Source organism: Rhea pennata, chromosome 1 (assembly GCF_028389875.1).
Source record: "Rhea pennata isolate bPtePen1 chromosome 1, bPtePen1.pri, whole genome shotgun sequence".
Classification (NCBI taxonomy): Eukaryota; Metazoa; Chordata; class Aves; order Rheiformes; family Rheidae; genus Rhea; species Rhea pennata.
In genome coordinates this window covers 69,449,032-69,468,039 of record NC_084663.1, presented here as the reverse complement: position 1 = coordinate 69,468,039, position 19,008 = coordinate 69,449,032, and the positions used below count along the sequence as shown (strand labels likewise).

The following is a 19,008-nucleotide window of genomic DNA, read 5'->3' as shown; positions in this document are numbered from 1 at the left end:
CTGCTGCCACCCTCCCAGCTCTGCCTTCAGAACACGTGCAAAGTTCTGATTTAAACCACTAAATATCATATATTCTTCTAACTTGCTCCGGGACCTCACCCAGCACTGCCCAGCATCCTCTCAATGAAAGGAAACACCGCTGCAGGGGAGGAGGAGGAGGAGAAGGGAGCGCAGAGCAGAAGGAGGAGGAGGGCCCTGGGAGGCTCCCAGGGAGGTGGCCGCAAGCCTTAAAGCCACTCCAGGCAGCGGCAGGACGGACAGACGGACGCACAGACTGGCAGACACCATGGCGAGCCCGTGCTTGGAGCTGAGCAACAAGATGAAGATGCCCATCCTGGGACTGGGCACTTGGCAGGTACCGGTGCAGCTGGGGGGAGTGCGGGGGCGGGAGGGGAGGAGGAGAGAGAGCTCTTTGCTCCTGCAGGTGGTGCAAAAATTGAGAGAAAAAGAAAAAAAAAGTCAAAGAAGAAGAAGAAGGGGGGGAAAAGCAGGTTGGCTCCACGCAGGTTGTCGCGCAGGCGATTTCCCTGCGTGGAGCAGAGGGGCTGCACCCGCAGCGCAGCCCGGATTGCATTGCGGTCGCTTGTGTAACTCACAGGGCGGGCGGCCAGGCGGCTGCTGCAGAGGGGGTGGGGGCAAGAGAAAGGAGCAAAAACCCGGAAAAAAGAAAGGCACTAGGAAAAAAAATGGCAAAAAAGGAGGAGGGGGACAATAAAAAAAATTTTTTAGCTTGCCAAAGTCTCCCCATGCTTGCTGCTCACCTCCCATAGGAAGGCCCCCCCCCCCCCCAGAATGTCAGGGCTGGCTGGTGAAAGGGCCATTTCCCTCCAAAACGCTTGCATGAGGAAGGGGTTGGGAAAGACAAACTGGCAAAAACACTTGGGTAACACCATGAGCAAATACGGGTAAGTGGTACTGGGCCTTACCCTGCTGGAAATGGCAGAGCCAAAATGTCTCAGAGTAACAAACCCCCTCTCTGATCCATTCCTGCTCTGCAGACTTTTCCATACCAAAATGCTTGAGTAGATAAAACTCAGAGTAAATGCTGTAAAAGCAGCAGCGGCTCACTGGAACGGGTAGCTTTGGGGAGCAAGTGCAGCGCCAGCCTGGGACAGGGCCAGTTCCACCGTCAAGTGTTGGAAGCAGGGCTCCAACAGCTCACGGCTCTCATTTGGTCATGTTTGTTTTCAGGCTCCTCCAGGGAAGGTGGAAGAGGTGGTGAAGTTTGCTATTGATGCAGGTTACCGCCTCTTTGACTGTGCCTATCTGTACCAGAATGAAAATGAAATAGGGAATGCAATCCAGCAGAAGATCAAGGAGGGGGCTGTGAAGCGGGAGGACCTCTTCGTTGTTACTAAGGTACAAAGATGCAGGATTCTTGCTGCATTTAGCTTTTCTTGGAGAGAGCTATAACATATATAATATAGCAAGCAACCCTTGAACCATCTTTATAATGAATTAAGGAAATATCCCCTCCTCTGATAGTCTTCATGATCATCTTGTTCCAGGCTATGAATTCCATCCTTTATTTGCAGTTTAGACAGAGTTATATTAGGAGTACCTGACCACTTTGAAAAGACAGCAAGGCTCTTGCTGATCTACAAATGTTGTTACATCTGTTAAGTTACATATTTATATTGACATTTCCCCCACACATACCTTAAAAAGGTACTTACTGGTGTGAAAGAGATTACAAAACGGTGCAATGGAGAAAATGAAAGTCTGAAAAGGAATAGAAATTAAAATAGAACACTTTAGTGTGAAGTATTTCCCTATACTTACTCCTTTCCGTCATCTCATCCACTCATCTCAGGAATGCTTTACCAAAAAATGAAAAAAAGTATTCTAAAAAACTAAAAAAATTAATGACTTGAGGTTTTTACCAGCAGAAGCAGGAAACACTGAGTGTAACTAAGCTTTTCCACATATTCTTGATTTTTGTTAAAGAGCTGTTCCTAATCAGAATAATATTTGTCAATTTTTCTATACATAGTTTGATGTTGCATTCCAAAAATGGTAAAGTTCACAATAGTCCACACTATACCACCATACTACAGTAGTACCAGATAAAAGTGGTAGAAGGAGGCAGCCATTAGGGGCTCAAGACTTAAAATTCAGGCTATAAAAAGGAAAAAAAAAAAAAAAAAAAACTGTAATACTAACAACTTTGCTGTGCCAGTTACTAAATACACATGGCAGAAAGTTACACTCAGGTCTGGCATTCTCTTCTCATAAGCATGAGTACTGATTGTCCAGCTCCAATACTGGCTTTTTCAGTTATGGTATGCTTGGCTTACTCAACCACTAAAACATTAGCATGCTTGTCTTCAGTGCGAACTGGGTAGGTGGACAAGGAATTGTCCTGCCAAACCACCAAGGGGAAGTTTCTGTCCCCTGATTTTGATCGTGGAAGCTGCTGAGTCACAGTCAGGCTTGGTTTCTCCCCATAGCTGTGGAACACATTTCATGAGAGATCTCTGGTAAAGGAAGCATGCAAGAAGAGCCTCACTGCACTGAAACTGGACTACCTCGACCTCTACCTGATACATTTTCCTATGGGATACAAGGTAGGCCTACTCTTTATTCCTCTCTTCTTACCTTGGTAGAAACCAGGTGAACTGCTGTGACTCATATAGTGGGGCTACACTCTTATGCAGCTAGTTTGCTCTTCCCTGAGTTTGGTACCATCAAGCATTTGCAGTGACTAATGAAGCAGGGGTATGTTTTTCGTGAGTGGTCCTGGCTTTCTGTGTCTGCTCTTCTAGTTGAAGTGAGATAGTTGTGAGTATGAGCATAGCCCCTTGGGACTTCCAGGGAAACAACCAATGCAGGATGATGCAGTTAGGGATCATGGCCATGTGGTGGATCGGAACAGTGTGAACATCTCAAATTTTGGAGATGCTGGCTTGATCTGGAGTAACCAACAGCAGAAAATGAAACACTACATGAAAGAACTTGCCCATTTTTCTGTTCTTCTTCCAGTCTACTCCAGTGTAAAATAAAAACTGTACAATGAACAGAGGGGAGTGTCTGTTCCCTTCTCTCTAGAAGTTACCTAAGTTACTCAAATAACTACTACTAATCCCCATCTCTTTGTATGCAGTGACTTGATTTGCAGAACTATGGCTCTCATCCAACAGAGTATGCACAAGCATAATTTTGAGCTATGCAATATGTTCAAATAACCTGTTGATTTTCTGCCTGTCACTCCAGTCAAACGCTAATATACAGCAAGAAATATAATTCTGAAAACAAGTTTTTGTGTTTTCTGCCTTGAAAAAACAGGCTGGTGAAGAACTGAGTCCTGTAGATGACAAGGGAATGATTATCCCCAGTGATACTGATTTTCTGAACACATGGGAGGTAAGTTAATGTTTGCTCTTTTGTGCCTATGTTAGCACTAGCCACGGGGCAGGGATCTGCAGGCAAAGTGAAATTAAGGTTTGGGTAGGGGAGGGTAGTTAAACAAAACTGTATTTTGTGATCAGGAAGAACAGAGCTGCTCTTTCTTCTTGTTGTTTTGAGGAGCAAGAGGGGGACCTCTTTACTAAGACTAAAGGGGAGGAAACTACCAGCACTGTAAGCGCTGTCAGTAAAATAATATTTGAACACACACTCTTACACAATAGTGTAACTGCTGTTTAGATTAACCCAGGTGTGGTAATTAATTTAGTGGGAGTTGGATAAAGATAGAGAATTTGTACAGGCTTTTCAGCAATGGGCATCAGCACTGCCAACCGTCCTTTGCTCAGAACGGTCCTCTTTTCCTCATGGGCTGCAGGAGGTCAGGATCTGCTCCTGCTGCCTGCACCTGTGTGATGCTGTGGCTCTGGGAATTAACTTTTTCTCCACAATAGTTGATTGCAGTCCCTAGGGAGTGTGCTGAAGTAACCGAGTTTAGGCTAACATCCTCCTTACTGTACTCTGCCAACTCAGAGATAGCACCATGGGGGTCCTGGGGACTGGGAGGTCTCCTGCTTTTTCAGCTCTGATAAAATGACCCTCAGAGAAACCTAAACTAAAAAGACGTGTCCCATATTACAAAACAATTGGCCAAGCCGTTCTTCCTCTATTGCTTTCCTATATGCAGTGGGATATCATTGAAGCATACAGACAATAAAAGGTGCAAAGACTTAATCTTTTCTTTTTGGAGAGACCATTATTTAATCTAGTTTGGGTTATTTACTAGTTTGTCACTTTCTTTAGCGAAAGAAGATGGTGTAGTTGTAGTAGTAGTGGTGGTAGTAGTAAGGTAGATAGTGTAGTTGGCAGTAATACCACCTCACAAATACCTGTTGGTTGTCCTGACCCCTTAGGCCATGGAAGAGCTGGTGGATGCTGGTCTGGTAAAAGCCATTGGTATCTCCAACTTTAACCATGAGCAGGTTGAGAGAATCTTGAACAAGCCAGGATTGAAATACAAGCCTGTAAATAACCAGGTAAGGTCTTTATTTCCCTTGGTACCAGCTAACTCCTATATTCCTAAAGCTACTTGATCTACACTTTAGCTCTTAAAACTTACTTCTGCCATAACCTTTAAATATTTAGGGTACCCTGGAAAGATCTCACTCACCAGAAATCTCAGGCTGTCTGAAAGCCCTACCAAGTCTGTGCTCTCTGCAGAATACTAGGCTTCAATACAGTGTCAGCATTAATGACTTTTAGCTGGTGAGGATCTCAACAGAAAATTTTGTTGTAGATGCATGTGTGTGTGTTTAATGCAGTGGTGATTTAAGAGAGCAGTATCATTCAAAACATAAACAGTATGAATTATTCATAGTACAGTAATCATACAGAATCACAGAATCAGTAAGGTTGGAAGGGACTTCTGGAGATCATCTAGTCCAACCTCCTACTCAAGCAGGGTCACCTAGAGCATGTTAGACAGGGTTGCATCCAGGCGGGCCTTGAAGATCTCCAGAGAAGGAGACTCCACAACCTCTCCGGGCAACCTGGTCCAGTGCTCTGTCACTCTCACAGGGAAGAAATTCCCCCTCACGTTCAGGCAGAACTTCCTGTGCTTCAATTTCTGCCCATTGCCTCTTGTCCTGTCACATAGAACAACAGAAAAGAGTTTGTCCCCGTCCCCTTGACACCCTCCCTTCGGGTACTTGTACACATTGGTAAGATCCCCCCTCAGTCTTCTCTTCCCCAGGCTGAAGAGGCCCAGCTCTCGCAGCCATTCCTCGTAGGGCAGATGCTCCAGCCCTCTCATCATCTTTATAGCCCTACGCTGGACTCTCTCCAGTAGCTCCATGTCTCTCTTGTACTGGGGAGCCCAGAACTGGACACAGTACTTGAGATGAGGCCTCCCCAGGGCTGAGTAGAGGGGCAGGATCACCTCCCTCCACCTGCTGGCAACACTCTTCCTAATGCAGCCCAGGAGACCATTGGCCTTCTTGGCCACAAGGGCACATTGTTGGCTCATGGTCAATCTGTCATCCACCAGCACTCCCAGGTCTTTCTCTGCAGAGCTGCTCTCCAGCAGGTCAGCCCCCAGCTTGTACTGGTGCCTAGGGTTATTTTTCCCTAGGTGCAGGACTCTGCACTTGTCCTTGTTGAACCTCATGAGGTTCCTCTCTGCCCAACTCTCCGGCCTCTCCAGGTCTCTCTGAATGGCAGCACAGCCCTCAGGTTTATCAGCCACTCCTCCCAGCTTGATATCATCAGCAAACTTGCTGAGGAGGCACTCTGTCCCCTCATCCAGGTCACTGATGAAGAAGCTGAACAGGGTGGGACCCAGTACTGAGCCCTGGGGGACACCACTAGCCACAGGCCTCCAACTAGACTCCACGCCACTGGTGACGACCCTCTGATCTCTGCCTTTCAGCCAGTTCTCAAGCCACCTCACTGTCCACTCATCTAACCCACACTTCCTGAGCTGATCTAGGGGGATGTCATGGGAGACAGTGTCAAAAGCCTTGCTGAAGTCAAGGTACACAACGTCCACTGCTCTGCCCTCATCTACCCAGCCAGTCATTCCATCATAGAAGGTTATCAGATTGGTTAAGCAGGATTTCCCCTTGGTGAATCCATCTGACTACTCCTGATCACCTTCTTTTCCTCCATATGTCTGGAGATGACATCCAGAATGAACTGTTCCATCACCTTTCCAGGGATGGAGGTGAGGCTGACTGGCCTATAGTTGCCGTAATACTAACCAGATGAGAATATTCTATTTTTCTAAATGGAAAACAGAAAAAAATAGTCATTACCTTGCATAGGACTTTGCAGCTTTCTCCTACACACCCACTTTCACATTCTCAAGTGCCACAGAGACTTGGACTTCATAGCCCAGGTTGCCATACAACCATTTCTGCCAGCTCTTGTATAATCAGCCAAATCCTCACTGAGAGCTCCTGCTCCAGGCGTGGGAGTGCATTAACGGATTCACTGTTTTTCTTCCCCCAACACAAAAGAATCCATTTCAATGAACTTCATTGTAAAAAGGAGGGTTAAAGCACACAATTAGACAACAAACTCTCACCACTCACCTCATGAACAAAAACACAAGATAGCTGGGGCAATGGCTGCTTCTGACTTTCTTCCTCCTGTGTTGTTATTTTTTGGACTGGGCTGGAGTTGCCACACGTCTCTGTTGGCCAACTTGGGGAAATCCCCACTGCAGGGCCAGTGCAAGCATGGTGCTCCTGTGCTGGTGCTCTGTGGTGCCAGGCTAGGGGCTAGTGCATACTCCGGTCATGCTTCGCACGAGGGGGAATAGGACTCAGATTTTATTAAAGGTTATAAGGTTTGGGTGGGGATGGCTCCAATTTTCTGCAAGTTAAGAGCTTCACCAAATTCAACACTCCAGAGCCCTTCCAGCTTTGGCTCCAGATGGGTGTGCATACGCCACACACTGCCATTACAGTAGTTACCAAATCTAGGTCAGGGCTAAATAAACTACAATCCATAGATTTCATGTAACCACATCCACTAGCAAAGCTGTAGTATTTAGAGACAGCAGCGTATGTGTTTAGTGTTGCATTATGCAGTGCAGACACAACACGATGGTCATGCCGTGGCCATACAGTAGAGTGGCATCCCCTGGTAGGCTGCTGGTGTCCTGTGATCACCGCCTTGCCTTGCTGAGCACCTGGCTGTAGCATGCTCTCAGCACTGCTGAAACTTGGCAGCCTTACACCTTCTTAGGACAGTATTGTAACTGTTCCGTAACTAAGGCAGTGCTGTAACTATCAGCATCTTTCTTCCGTTTGCGTGTGTGTTTGTATGTAAAAGCCTTGTTCAGTCTGGCTCAGGTCATTTTGGAAAACAGACTGACTCTTTCCTTTGAGTCTTCATTTGCCAACACAACTGTTTTCATTTTTCACAGCCCTTCTGCCTGGAACATTCATATAATAGAAATGCCCTTTACAAATTAGTTATTATGTAGCTGTAACATCCAGTCAAGCTCTGGGAGTTTTTATACACCAGATCCGGTAGCTAACTTTAAACAAGGCCGAGGACAAGACCATAACAAGGTCACTGCCATATTGATTTTACAATCTGATATTTAGTATAACTAAACCATCATCGATGTTTCCCAGCTGTCTTTATGTCCCAAGTCTACAACAAATGCAAAGCTTTTGAAAGAAGGGCATGCTTCTTTATATACTGCATTCACCTGAATGTCTTCCTGCTGTGTTAAATAACTCTTTTAACAAGTCAGGCACACAGGTTCATGAAATTTAAAGGTCTTTCTTTCTTCTACAAAAAGAAGTTAGACTGCAGCACTGTACGAACACATCATTTTTAAAGACTGGCTTCAAACCTGGGGAAATAGAAATGTTATTTATGCACAAGTGAAATATGGCTAAACTTTATATCAAACTTCTCCTGGTAGAAGGAAGAACATTCTAGCTATGCATTTGAGTAGAAACTTCAGCAGCCAAAGGACAGCATGAAGCAACTTTCTTAAGGTCAAACAGAGCCTGCTGCAGAGCAGTGAGCAGGATTCAGGCTTCATAACTTCAGATGAACTTTGTCTGATCAGTACATCATCTCTGCAGGGAAGAGATGGTGAGGATATCCACCAAGGCTGACCTAGGGAAGCTTATCTTCCCCAGGCATATCCAGGAATCAGGGAGACTCCTGGCGAGGGGAGAGGCTGGCTGACTCGGAGTGTGAACTAAACTTTAAGTATCCTGAACTGCCCCTCCGAGGAGGCTCTCCTCTCTTGGCTGTAGTCTAGGAAGATTAATTTCCCCTAATTCCTGCCAAAGTTAGCAATTTGCTGACTCTTCCAATCTATTTCTTTGTGTAATGCCTGGAACAAGGGAGCCCTCTCTGTTCTAGGCCTCTAGATATTGCTAAACCTGAATAACTTTCTAAAAATGATAGATTTTAATCATGATACTAGGAATCATTTTTTTACTGTATGCAGCCCAAGCAAAATTAGAATTTTATGCTCTGGAGCCCAGGGCAGCTTGTCTTTATGCCAACCATTGTGCTTCTGTGCTCGCAGATCGAATGCCATCCATACCTTACCCAGGAAAAGTTGATCAAATATTGCCAATCTAAAGGGATTGCTGTGACTGCATACAGCCCCCTCGGCTCTCCTAACCGTCCATGGTAAGAAGCACTGCAGCCTTCCTCTCTGCAAAAATGTGCATGTGTGGCTGGAGTCATTGAGGCAAATTATGTAAATCATGCAGGTACAATGAGGAAACTGCTGCTGATTTATTGCAGATCAGTTCAGACAAAATGTTTTAAATGCTTCCTGCAGGCATGCTAATATCTTTTCTACAGTTAATATCCTGGCTTTTATTTTATTAGGGCCAAGCCAGGGGAACCTATGCTGCTGGATGATCCTAAGATTAAAGAGATTGCAGCTAGACATAATAAAACCCCTGCCCAGGTAAGTCAAGACACACATTTCTTCCCACACAGGTGTTGATGGCTAGTCAGTAGCAGACATCATTTTCTCTAAAGAGAAAGATCTACAGTGGCTGAACTGCATTTGACTTTTCATACAACCCTTATCCTTTCCAGCATTCGTATGAACAAACAAGAATTTTTTGAATGTCATGAGCGCTGAGCTTTTGGAGACTGATCAGTGCTATGTGCTTGTGCTGGGAATCCCCTTCCTAGGGACATTTTTCAAGCTCGCAGAGAGAGAATTGCTTGCTCCTCGAGAATCCCTTTCCTTTCAGATGGACTTACAAATCATCCAGCCAACCTGTTACTCCTTTTTTCCAGCTAAGTTATTCTTCAGAGAACCCCTGTCCTCTGCACACATATTTGATTGTTCACTGTTTGCTGCTGCTCACAGAGAATCATTGAAAATTGTTTGATTATTCAAGCTGAAAACGTTTCTCCATAAGCTATTGACACAAATAAGGTCTTGTCCAGGATGTACAAGAATTCACACTTCATAGGAAAACACAATAATGCACTTCAAACAAATCAGCATGTCACAGGCAGCCTGCAGTAGTCATACTTTTAGACAGGCAGAGCAGGACAAAAAAATTGTCCACAACAGTCCTCTTTTGAGGGGAGAAACTCTATACTTTTTTTTTTTTTTTTTTTTTTTTTTTGGTTTCTTTGCTTAGTTATGAGCCAAAAACAATCCACAGTATCACTATGCTCATCTGCTCTGAGCACCCATCAAACACAAGCCTGAAGCATCAATATTTTTCTCACTCTCCTACACCAAATGAAACCAAAACAAATTCTTGAGAAGCCAGGATATAGAAACAAGATACGTCAGAAACAACTAGTAGTTTTTCAGGAGACTGCAAGTATATGCTATCACATCAACCTCCTGAGAGTAATCTGGTAATATCTTCTGAGTGAACATGGCTGTGGAAAGGTGAAACAGAGTGAAGAGAAGGAGAAAATGCATCTGAGCAGATCTCTCAATTGTCCATAACCGTACTTGTCCTTTCTTAGGTTCTGATCCGGTTTCTTATCCAAAGGAACGTGATTGTCATTCCCAAGTCTGACAAACCACAGCGTGTTGAGGAAAATATGAAGGTAAAGTTTCCACTGGGATCGCTGCTACCTCTGTATATGAGCTAGGCACCCACAGCTTTTCCATGTTTCCACCTCAGAGGCATTGGAAGGGGTGTGCGGAGCTGTGGTGACCTATGTTCAGCACTGCACAACCAGCCACACTCCTCCTGTGGGAAGACACATTTCTTTTACAGCCAAGAGAGAAACGACTTGCACCAGGGTGGTCCAGGCATGGCAATGATGGAAGCAAACCCCAGTTCTGGGCTCGCCCTTTGGGGATGCTGAGTGAGCCCTCCTCCAGGCTGCAAAGGCACAAACAAATTCTAAACAGTGCTGGACCCTTGAGCCTCAGCTGCTTCAGCCATCACATTATAAACTCAAATGAGGATAGAGAACACCAGGCCCCTTAAAAAGTTAATAGCTCATTTTGAGGCTGTGGTTTCTCCGAGGAGAGAGAGTCAGCTGCATGTTTGCTTAAAGGCCTGGCCTTTTTAGATGGTATCTCTGTATTATAGATCATGCTTCTGCATTTTGGACTATTAACCACCAGCAAAAATTCTTAGATAACTGATTGTTGTGAGATATCTGATCTGTTGGTACCCAGTAGATGTCTGTTGTAGCAGAAGCATTTACTGCTAGTTCCAGTATTTGTGACAGATTGAGTAATCTGTCCATAGCCCCAAAGTTGTCTGTCTGCATTGCAACTCAGTCTGCAGTGGTGTTTGCGGTCAGCTATGTAAAACCATTATACATTGCTTTGAATTCACCTCAAAGAACAAACATCTTAATTACTTCAAGGATAAATTACTTCCTGACTGAGAAATGAGAGGACTTCTTAAATATACTTACTCTGATGCAGGATGTTCCTGCCTCAAGTTATAAATACATGCAGTGCATTTAGTATCTACCTGCTTACAAACCTAAGTGAACAGAGTTGTTGATTTTATTTCCTTCTCCTAGGTGTTTGATTTTGAACTGTCTAAAAAGGAGATGGATGTCATCCTCAGCTTTAATAGAAACTGGAGGGCAGTTCCAGTGCTCCCGTACGTTTCTTACTCTCATATTCACTAGCCTGCCAGCTATCCCTGCTTTTTTTCATCTTGAAATGGGTATGACTAAACTAGGGAGAGCTTTTATCTTAAACCCTGGACCTCAGGTAATGAGATGTGTCTTAGGACTGACATCAAAAGGGAGGATTCATTCAGGGTAGTCTCTTTAGCAAGACTGCATCTCGGTGTTGCATGTATTTGTTCAAAAGCCTGTGTGTGCAAATTAGTAACTGCTCTCAGCAGCAAAAGTTGAGTATGTTGGCAGCAGGGGAGGGGGACTGCACTAGGGAAACACTGTTGAAAATACTGTATACAATACTTAAATAACCAAATAATTCTTTTTCTTCTTAGGGCTGTCAATCACAAGGACTACCCATTCAAAGCAGACTATTAATGCCCATGGTTTCTTTGAGACCTCCATATGCAACAGATCAGATGCACCCTGTAGCTTAGTTTCGATTTGTTCTTTTGTACTGACATTCATTAAAAAGAGTTGCTTGTCCTCCTCTTTTGGAAGAGACAGCTAGTTGATGAAATAATGCATCAATGGGGACTGGTCTTAGGCTGAGATGGCAAGCAGAAATCTGTTCCTAATTAATGGTAAAAAGACAATGTCTCTTCATTTCCTCTTTCTTTGTCTTCCTTAATTAAAGACATGTTTAACAAAAAATCTATTTACTTACAAGATATTTTTACACAGTTTTCAGTGTGGTAAGACCCATCAGCAGCTGGCAAGGAATGCAGTCTTTAATTACTCTGCTTTTTCTGTAGTTGTGATTTTTATAGAGTGAATTTCTTAATCCTCTGAAATTTTATATGAATAAAGTTTGAGAAACCACAAAACTTAAATAGATGTAGTGCTTGAATTATTTTGTGTGATTACTTATAAAACACACCTGAACTCTGCTTTTTGAATTTTAATATAGATAGGAGTGATTTCTTGCAGTTCCTGTGCAATGACAATATATAGATGCTACTTGCTGGTTTATGGATCAAACAGGATAATGTTCTAGCTGGAACATAAAGAACAAAGTTGCACTTGTAATTCTGTGTAGCCCTCCCTCTGGGCATCTGGAAATCGAGTTCTTGCAATATGAGAGGTGAGAAGGTGAGTAGAGCATCATACGCATTGATAACCCACAGCAAAGTACATTCGGTAGAACATAGGGGTCACTAGAGACTAACTTGTTCTGCAAGTGTCAAACACAAAATTAGATTTTTTTGCAACCCTGCTGGCATCATCCAGAACAATACATCCAAACAAGGTTTGGATTTATCTAAGGAAAATGCAGAAAAACATTTCCTTAGAAATACCAAAGCAAACACGGAGGTCGACTCACAATTGCTTTAAACTCAGATAGGTAACACGAGGCCAAGTAAAGGCAGAGTTTAAAACGCTGCTTTGTGGGAATCACTAATAACTAGTGATAACACACTAATAACAGAAAGTTTGGCTAGGACATCGAGTGAGCAGGAGTAAAGCATGATCAGAAAGTACAGTGACACTTCTGTATTGTCTGAAAACGATCACCTTGTAATGGCACTAAATGCCCCAAAAAACATACGACTGCTGAATCCATCACAGTGGGTTGTCTTTGGCAAAAATCTATCACAAAGTGGTGCCAATTAGTGGGAACAAACCACAACATAGTAACTTCCTTGCTAAACATGCCTAAAAGTAAAATTAATTTTTAGGTTGAATGCATGCAGTGCACTTCCGCTCTCAAAGCAGATAATAACCAGGAGCAAAAACATGTTTACCAACACAGAAAAGTGTCATTTATGCAAAGCTTGTAGAGAGATGCAGTAACATAAGTCAGTACAGAAGAAGAAAAGAGGCCCACTTTCAAGCGCATAAACTTGTTTTCAGGTTAAAATAGGCAGAGCAAAGATGCTCTAGGTTTGAACACTATTTCCCCTAGTCGTCCAGAAAAGCATGCCTGTTGCACGCTTCCACATGCTGCCTGCAGCAGCTGGCCAGAGCTGACGGTGCCTGGGGTAGAGCCAGGTGAACCTGCTGGGCTGCTATTAAAGCAAAAACAAGGAGGCGTAGAGGCAAATGGGAAAGCCAGTGGCTCACCCAGCAGGGTCCCATCTGCGCAGAAATGCTTCCCTCTTACCAACAGAAATGGAAGAAATGCTACAGGTCTTACCACACAGCAAACTTTTCAAAGCAGCTGGCTGCACCATCAAAACAGAACTTACTTGCTGAGCGTGCTGACTTCTGGATGATGCATGGTTCCTGTCTTGTATGGATGTAGGTGACAATTAGGATTTTTCTTTTTTTCCCCTTAAAAACATGCAGATTAAAGCTGCTGATTGTAGGACTTTGCTGTCTGTTGTACATCAGGAGACATCCTTTGAGCTTCATTTTGTGATGTCTTGTTTTACGCTGCCTTAGCATGAATACTATTCCCGTTCCAACAACCGGCTCATTCCTAGTCATTAACAAACAGGGGCTGCTGACGGAAATACTCCATTTATTGTGGATGCAGTTTCAGAATACACTGTTTGAACAAATCATTTTTATTGCAGCTATCAAATGTATTTGAAAGACTCAAAGGAGTGTTTACAAAACCCCAAAACAAAAAAACATGACAACTCATAGACAATGCCAGGCACAGTTTCACCCCCTACAGACAACTGAGTGCATCTCTACATGTAAACAAGATGTTTCAGCCAAGCAGGGGAGCTCATCTTTGGGTTGCAATACAACATTCTTCTTCGTTAGGAACAAGTCAGATGCTATAAAAGATGAAGTGGTGAAAAGGGAGATCCCGGTAGTTTTGATGCACAACAAAGCTGTTAACAACGCATTCTGGGGCTACTTCAGTTGCTCAGTTTATTCCACCCATACACTGTAGGATGTAAATGCTAAACCATATGGCATGTAAATTCAAACCAAGCTGACATCTTATAGCCATGTGTTTACTATATACAAATCAAAACATCTGTAAATAAGATACTCAGGAGAGAGAGTTAAAAAGAAGCACTATAAAGATAGAGGTTTACTTCATTTCAGGTGGATCTAGTGTACGGCACTGATGAATGGCAAGATTTAGTGTACAGTCATTTGAAACAAGCTCTCTGTGTTTAGTTTTACTTTTTTAATTATGGTAGTTTTATATAAATTAAACTACAACGTTTTATACAAGTGTCCTATTTTTGACCCTCTATACCCTTACCTTTTCCTCTTTTAAAAACTATAATTTTCTTTTTAATTACCCAGTACTGGGCAACTGACATTTAAAATTTTTTTAATACTTATCTTGCCATACCTCTAATGGCAATTATGAAATCTTACTATAGAAAAGTGTGTGATTTTGTCTTTATTTTTTAAGCTGTGATATTGGCTAATTATGTATGTTTATTACTAAATATAATACTCTAGCATGTATTTAAGCATTCTACCATTAGTAGTGCCTTTAGGCTAAACTTTGTAAAGCTATGTGTGTATATATTCTAAATTGCAATCAATTACTAGTCACTAACAACAAAAAGAAGTATCAGTACCGCTGTCAGCTAACATAATCATCCAAATTTAGGTATTAACTTAAACTAGAATGGAGAAATTGATACTTAAAAAAGTATAAAACAAAAAAAATTAACAAGTTATTGATGCAGTATTTCTCATGACATGGGCAACTTACAGAAAATATTACATTGTCAACTAAAGATATTTCTTCCATGCCTTAGTCTAAAGTGCAGAAAGAAAGACTTCTGTATTCCAAAAGTAACCATCGTTTTTATAGGTTTACTGCACACCTTTCTTAAGCAACTTCACTTTACATTTGGGTTTTGCATTTTGGGTTGACCTCTTATGCCAGTTGAAATCACTAAATCACTGTTCAGATACATAGTTATGACTATCAGTAGGAGAGTCTATATATTTCACAGCATGGGTTTCTTTAGGAATAAAGGCTCTTGTGCAAAGGCAGTACTATTATGATGAATGTCTAGACTGATTATTAAATACAGTGCTAATATACATGGTTTTAACTGGGATAATGCAAAAAGACATTTTGGTAAATAAACATAAATATAAAAAGAACAATTTAGCACTTTTTTTTCCCCCAACTGATTGGTCCGGCGTCTTTAGTAGCCTCCTACGGTTCTTTCTCAAATTGTCTCAAACCTGCTGAGAGAGAGAAAGATTAAAGATGGCTCAAAATGACTTGAACGCACCTCTCAACCACAGCAGACTTAGCTCTAGATGAACACGCAGCATGTAAAAAAGCAGGATCCACAAATGACCTTAGTGTGCCCTCATGCTGAGCCACTCGGATGCGATCTCCAAGAGGATAAGCAGGATTTCACTACAGCATCTTGCTCGTGTCCGATGGCCCTGACAGTGGAAAGGGAAGCCCCAGGAGCCTTCTGCTCCAAAACGCCAAGGAAGCTCTACCCCGCACGTCCTTCTTGGCTGCCTCCCAAACCCCTCAGGGAGGGCTACCACGCTGAGGAAGGCTGTACGAGGGCGCTGTGCAGGCACCCTGCAAATCCACAGTAAACCAAAAGCTGACCCGAGCCCTGTCTCGCAAACCACTGCTGGCGGTCCCTCCTCGTCCCACTACAGCCACAGAGAGAAGGCTCCCAGGGAGCAGGGCACAGCTAACACTGAGCAAGCCAGAAAGTCCCTTTCTTAACCCTTTTGTTTACAAAAGAAGAAGAAAAAAAGAATCAAGTTTTGTGGGACTCTGAACTCATATGAGAAGTCCACAAAACACACTGTAGCTCTGGTTTCACCTCAGTATGTTTTTTCTACATTTGATCATCTTATTCCTACTGAAAAATCCAGGGATACTACAGGGCATCTTAAATCTATAAACTGATCGGTGAATTTCCATTCTACCCCACAGGTCCTTAGATACCTATTTCCTCTAATTGATTCTAGTTGAAGTGTTTCAGGTTTAAAAAAAATGTAACACATAAGCTAGGAGGGTATTTTTGCTGCTTTCTTTCAGTACAACTAGGTGGTATTTCCCAAACTAATGATTTCAAAATGGCAGTAGCAAGACTGCTTCTGCCTTGAGAGGACACCAACCCACAGCTCCAGCAGAAGCAATGTTGCTGCTGTGTGCGTCTGAGCTCCAGTCCAGCCCAGTCTGGGCCAGCAAGAGCACATGGGACTCAGAACCAGCCAGATGAAGTTTTAAAAATCCACTATGTTGACTAGTCACCAGACTGCACCATTACGCCGTGGTAGTGTTTAAAATCAGATGAGGGGTTTGTTCTCAGCAGTGCTGAAGTCTCCATTTCTGCACCGGAACCCTGTGGCACCAGCCTTGCTTTGGGTTCCCTCCTCCTCACTCACAAAAAGCATATCCACTCCCACTACAGCCTTTAAAAAAGCCTTTCCTGGGTACCTGACATTTGCTGTAATTAGTTAAACAACCATCCCATTCCTCAGAATCCTCACGCAGATTAATGACACTTTCTGACTATAGCAAACATGCTACCTATGTCACTCGAATAATGCTTTGCAAACATAGCTGGAGAACGTCTTGTCCTCAGTCCTCCTAAAAAAATGATTGTGGCTTATTACTCAAAACAGCAGTAGATTTTGATGATACACTAACAGGGCTTTTGAAAGGCAAATGAAGAAAGTGGTTTTTTTGCATCACCATTAGCAGCAATAGAATTTAAAAACCCAGCTGTGTCTGTATGAGAAAGTGCCAATGTCTCTATTTTATATGCAGGTGCATTATTAGAATTACTTACCATTAGTCTCTGTTTTTTTCCCCACAGATGTTACCTGTATTGAAAAAATAATAACCCATTATTCTAGCCGAATATAGGAAAATGTAGCTATTCATACTAGGAAGAAAGAGGAGGTTCTACACACAGCTCATTTCTACCAAACAGGAATGTGAAAGTTAAATGCGGTCCAAGCCCTTTGATACCTTGTTGTACTCTCTACTATAGATAAAAAGGGAAGTTAGAAGCACAGGGCCAGTAGCGGCCCAATTCCAACTGACTGAGTAGAAGAAGGAGAACAGAGTCTTCCCCCTGGAAAGCCTCTCACAGAACTACTTCCCTTTTTACAATGGACTGAAGTATTACCTTAGAAGTTGTTGCTTTTTCAACTGATTGCTTCTCCCAGAGATTACGTTTTCCAGATACATCTCCTGGTCTTAAATCCTGTATTTTAAAATCAGTATAAGAGAACAGAAACTAGGTTTAGTTCAGACTCATTTTTTTTCAGCAGAGAAAAAGTTGTAATATGACTTACTCATGAGAAATATCCATATTGTGCTGTGAAAACCCCAGTCAAGAGAGAGATTTTTTACAGTCTTGCAACACCTGAAGATAGCATTTGCCCTAAAGAGCCTTCCCAGTAAACTGTTTGTACTCCTTGGGCATAGGAACTGTTTACTTCTATACTGAGTAACATCTAAGGTGGCAGAACATAAGTGAAGTGCTAAAAGGGGACGCAGAGGATTCACTTCTAGGCCATAGGCAAGTCATATAACAATAATGTGGTAGCGGAGGCTGCAGTTACCATTCGATTTCCAAATCTCAGAAGTGTAGATGGCCCTCTCAAACCTCTCTCTCTTTTTCTCTTTAGTTCACAAGTACTAGGACCATCACCAGTGGACAACAATACGTTTTCTATCAGTTAGAATGTTATTCAGGATGGCACTTCACAGAACCACTCTGCACATATCCATGCTTTAATACGAAATTCAGCCCTGCTGCATCGATTTAGTTCTGCACAGATTGGCCATGCCTTTCGTCATTCATCCTAGGGAGTACAGTGGAGGTCTACCACATCGTCAGGGTTTCAACAAGAAAATTTTTATTTTTGTGGGGAAAAAAAAAAAAAAAAAAAAAAAGATTTTTCAGAACTAGCAGTTTCTATTATGGAGGAAACCGAAAGAAGCTTGACTCAGGTACCTTAGATCAAAAACATTTAATTCAATAACATATTTAATTAAAAAAAATATAAAAACAGAGTAGGCATTTCCTATACAACATGAAAGAAGATTTTGTTCTGCATTGTTTCCTCTGCATCTTAAATAAGGCTTTCAAGATTTAACACTGTAGAAATTCAAATGAATATGAAGGACTATTGCATCTTTTAAATCCATAACATGCAATAATTGCTACTCTGACAGAAAAAACAAATGAGGTAGAGTGACTTTGATTTTGTATTGAGTTTACTCTCTGAAAAAGAGTGTATACAGGGACTTGAAGCACAACCCAATTCAAATCCAAGATTCTCTCTGGGAAAAACAGGAGCATGAATCAGGAAAACATATGCTAGGCTAGTAGCAATACATCTCTTTAACATAGATGGATTGGTATCTATCTGTGCAGATGGCAAAGAAAAGATTCTTGAAACAACTTAGGATGTACCCACACCCCTTTTCTGAAAGTATTCAAATCCTGCATGGTTTCCAGATTCTTGTTCTTGCCATCCATAGGTAGGTCATTTTCTGCACACCAGAATTTTTAACTCAGAATGGAAAACTGCCCAGTGATGAAGAAAAGTCTTACTTCTGCAATTTATGCACAATATAATTTATTTTTGTATGACAACAGCAATGCTCGAGACCAGACCCTAACTGACATCCAAGGAGAGCCGCTGGTGATTAGGACTTTGAGCCCATTCTGTACTCCGAAAAGCCCCTTCAGCAATAACAGCCAAAGGAAAAACAGAGCAAAATTCCAGTGTGCTGTCCGCATGCCTACTGTTCACTACAGCACAAGGCTACCAAGGACACAACAATCCTGCGCCACCACAGACATCATCATTATATAATCTTTTCCATGAATTCTGAAATCATTTGGAATATGTAATTTAGGTTCACTATAAATCTAATTGAGATCTTTGTTCCCACCAGTTCTTACTGAATGTTGTTCAAAAAAGGAGACTTGACAGTTAAAAACTTTAAACCATTTTTTATTTTGGAGGAAGGCCCTGGGAGTAGGGCTTTATTTGGGAACCAAAAAATTCTAGATTTCCACTTGGTTTATTCTGGTAAACCCCCCCCCCCACACA

The 19,008-nt window shown here is 42.4% G+C and overlaps 2 protein-coding genes across 14 annotated transcripts in view; one reads left to right on the top strand and one right to left on the bottom strand.

Moving 5' to 3' along the window:
* The first annotated feature begins 226 nt into the window (after positions 1-226).
* Positions 227-11,786, top strand: LOC134137420 (aldo-keto reductase family 1 member B1-like). The gene is made up of 10 exons (XM_062570353.1): positions 227-355; positions 1,192-1,359; positions 2,451-2,567; positions 3,286-3,363; positions 4,317-4,439; positions 8,465-8,571; positions 8,776-8,857; positions 9,892-9,975; positions 10,915-10,997; positions 11,355-11,786. Exons 1-10 carry the CDS (start codon positions 287-289, stop codon positions 11,395-11,397), a joined length of 954 nt encoding a protein of 317 aa, XP_062426337.1. The 5' UTR covers positions 227-286; the 3' UTR covers positions 11,398-11,786.
* Positions 11,787-13,463: 1,677 nt separating this feature from the next.
* Positions 13,464-19,008, bottom strand: part of CALD1 (caldesmon 1) — a 197,220-nt gene continuing 191,675 nt past the window's right edge. For 10 of the 13 annotated variants that reach the window (XM_062591030.1, XM_062591054.1, XM_062591016.1 and 7 more), the window contains 3 exons: positions 17,067-17,144; positions 16,725-16,758; positions 13,464-15,141 (listed from right to left, as the gene is read on the bottom strand). In XM_062591030.1, the coding sequence (XP_062447014.1) occupies positions 15,110-15,141; positions 16,725-16,758; positions 17,067-17,144 (144 nt within the window). In that variant the 3' untranslated portion in view covers positions 13,464-15,109. Of the gene's footprint in view, positions 15,142-16,724; positions 16,759-17,066; positions 17,145-19,008 lie in introns of those variants that run through there. The other 3 variants (XM_062591082.1, XM_062591110.1, XR_009960259.1) reach the window with 2 other exon arrangements.

Coding starts and splice junctions, on each gene's coding strand:
- LOC134137420 (XM_062570353.1), top strand. CDS start 287: ATGGCGAGCCCGTGCTTGGAGCTGAGCAACAAGATGAAGATGCCCATC. Junction 2,568..3,285: donor ATTTTCCTATGGGATACAAG/GTAGGCCTACTC, acceptor TTGAAAAAACAG/GCTGGTGAAGAACTGAGTCC. Junction 8,858..9,891: donor ATAATAAAACCCCTGCCCAG/GTAAGTCAAGAC, acceptor GTCCTTTCTTAG/GTTCTGATCCGGTTTCTTAT.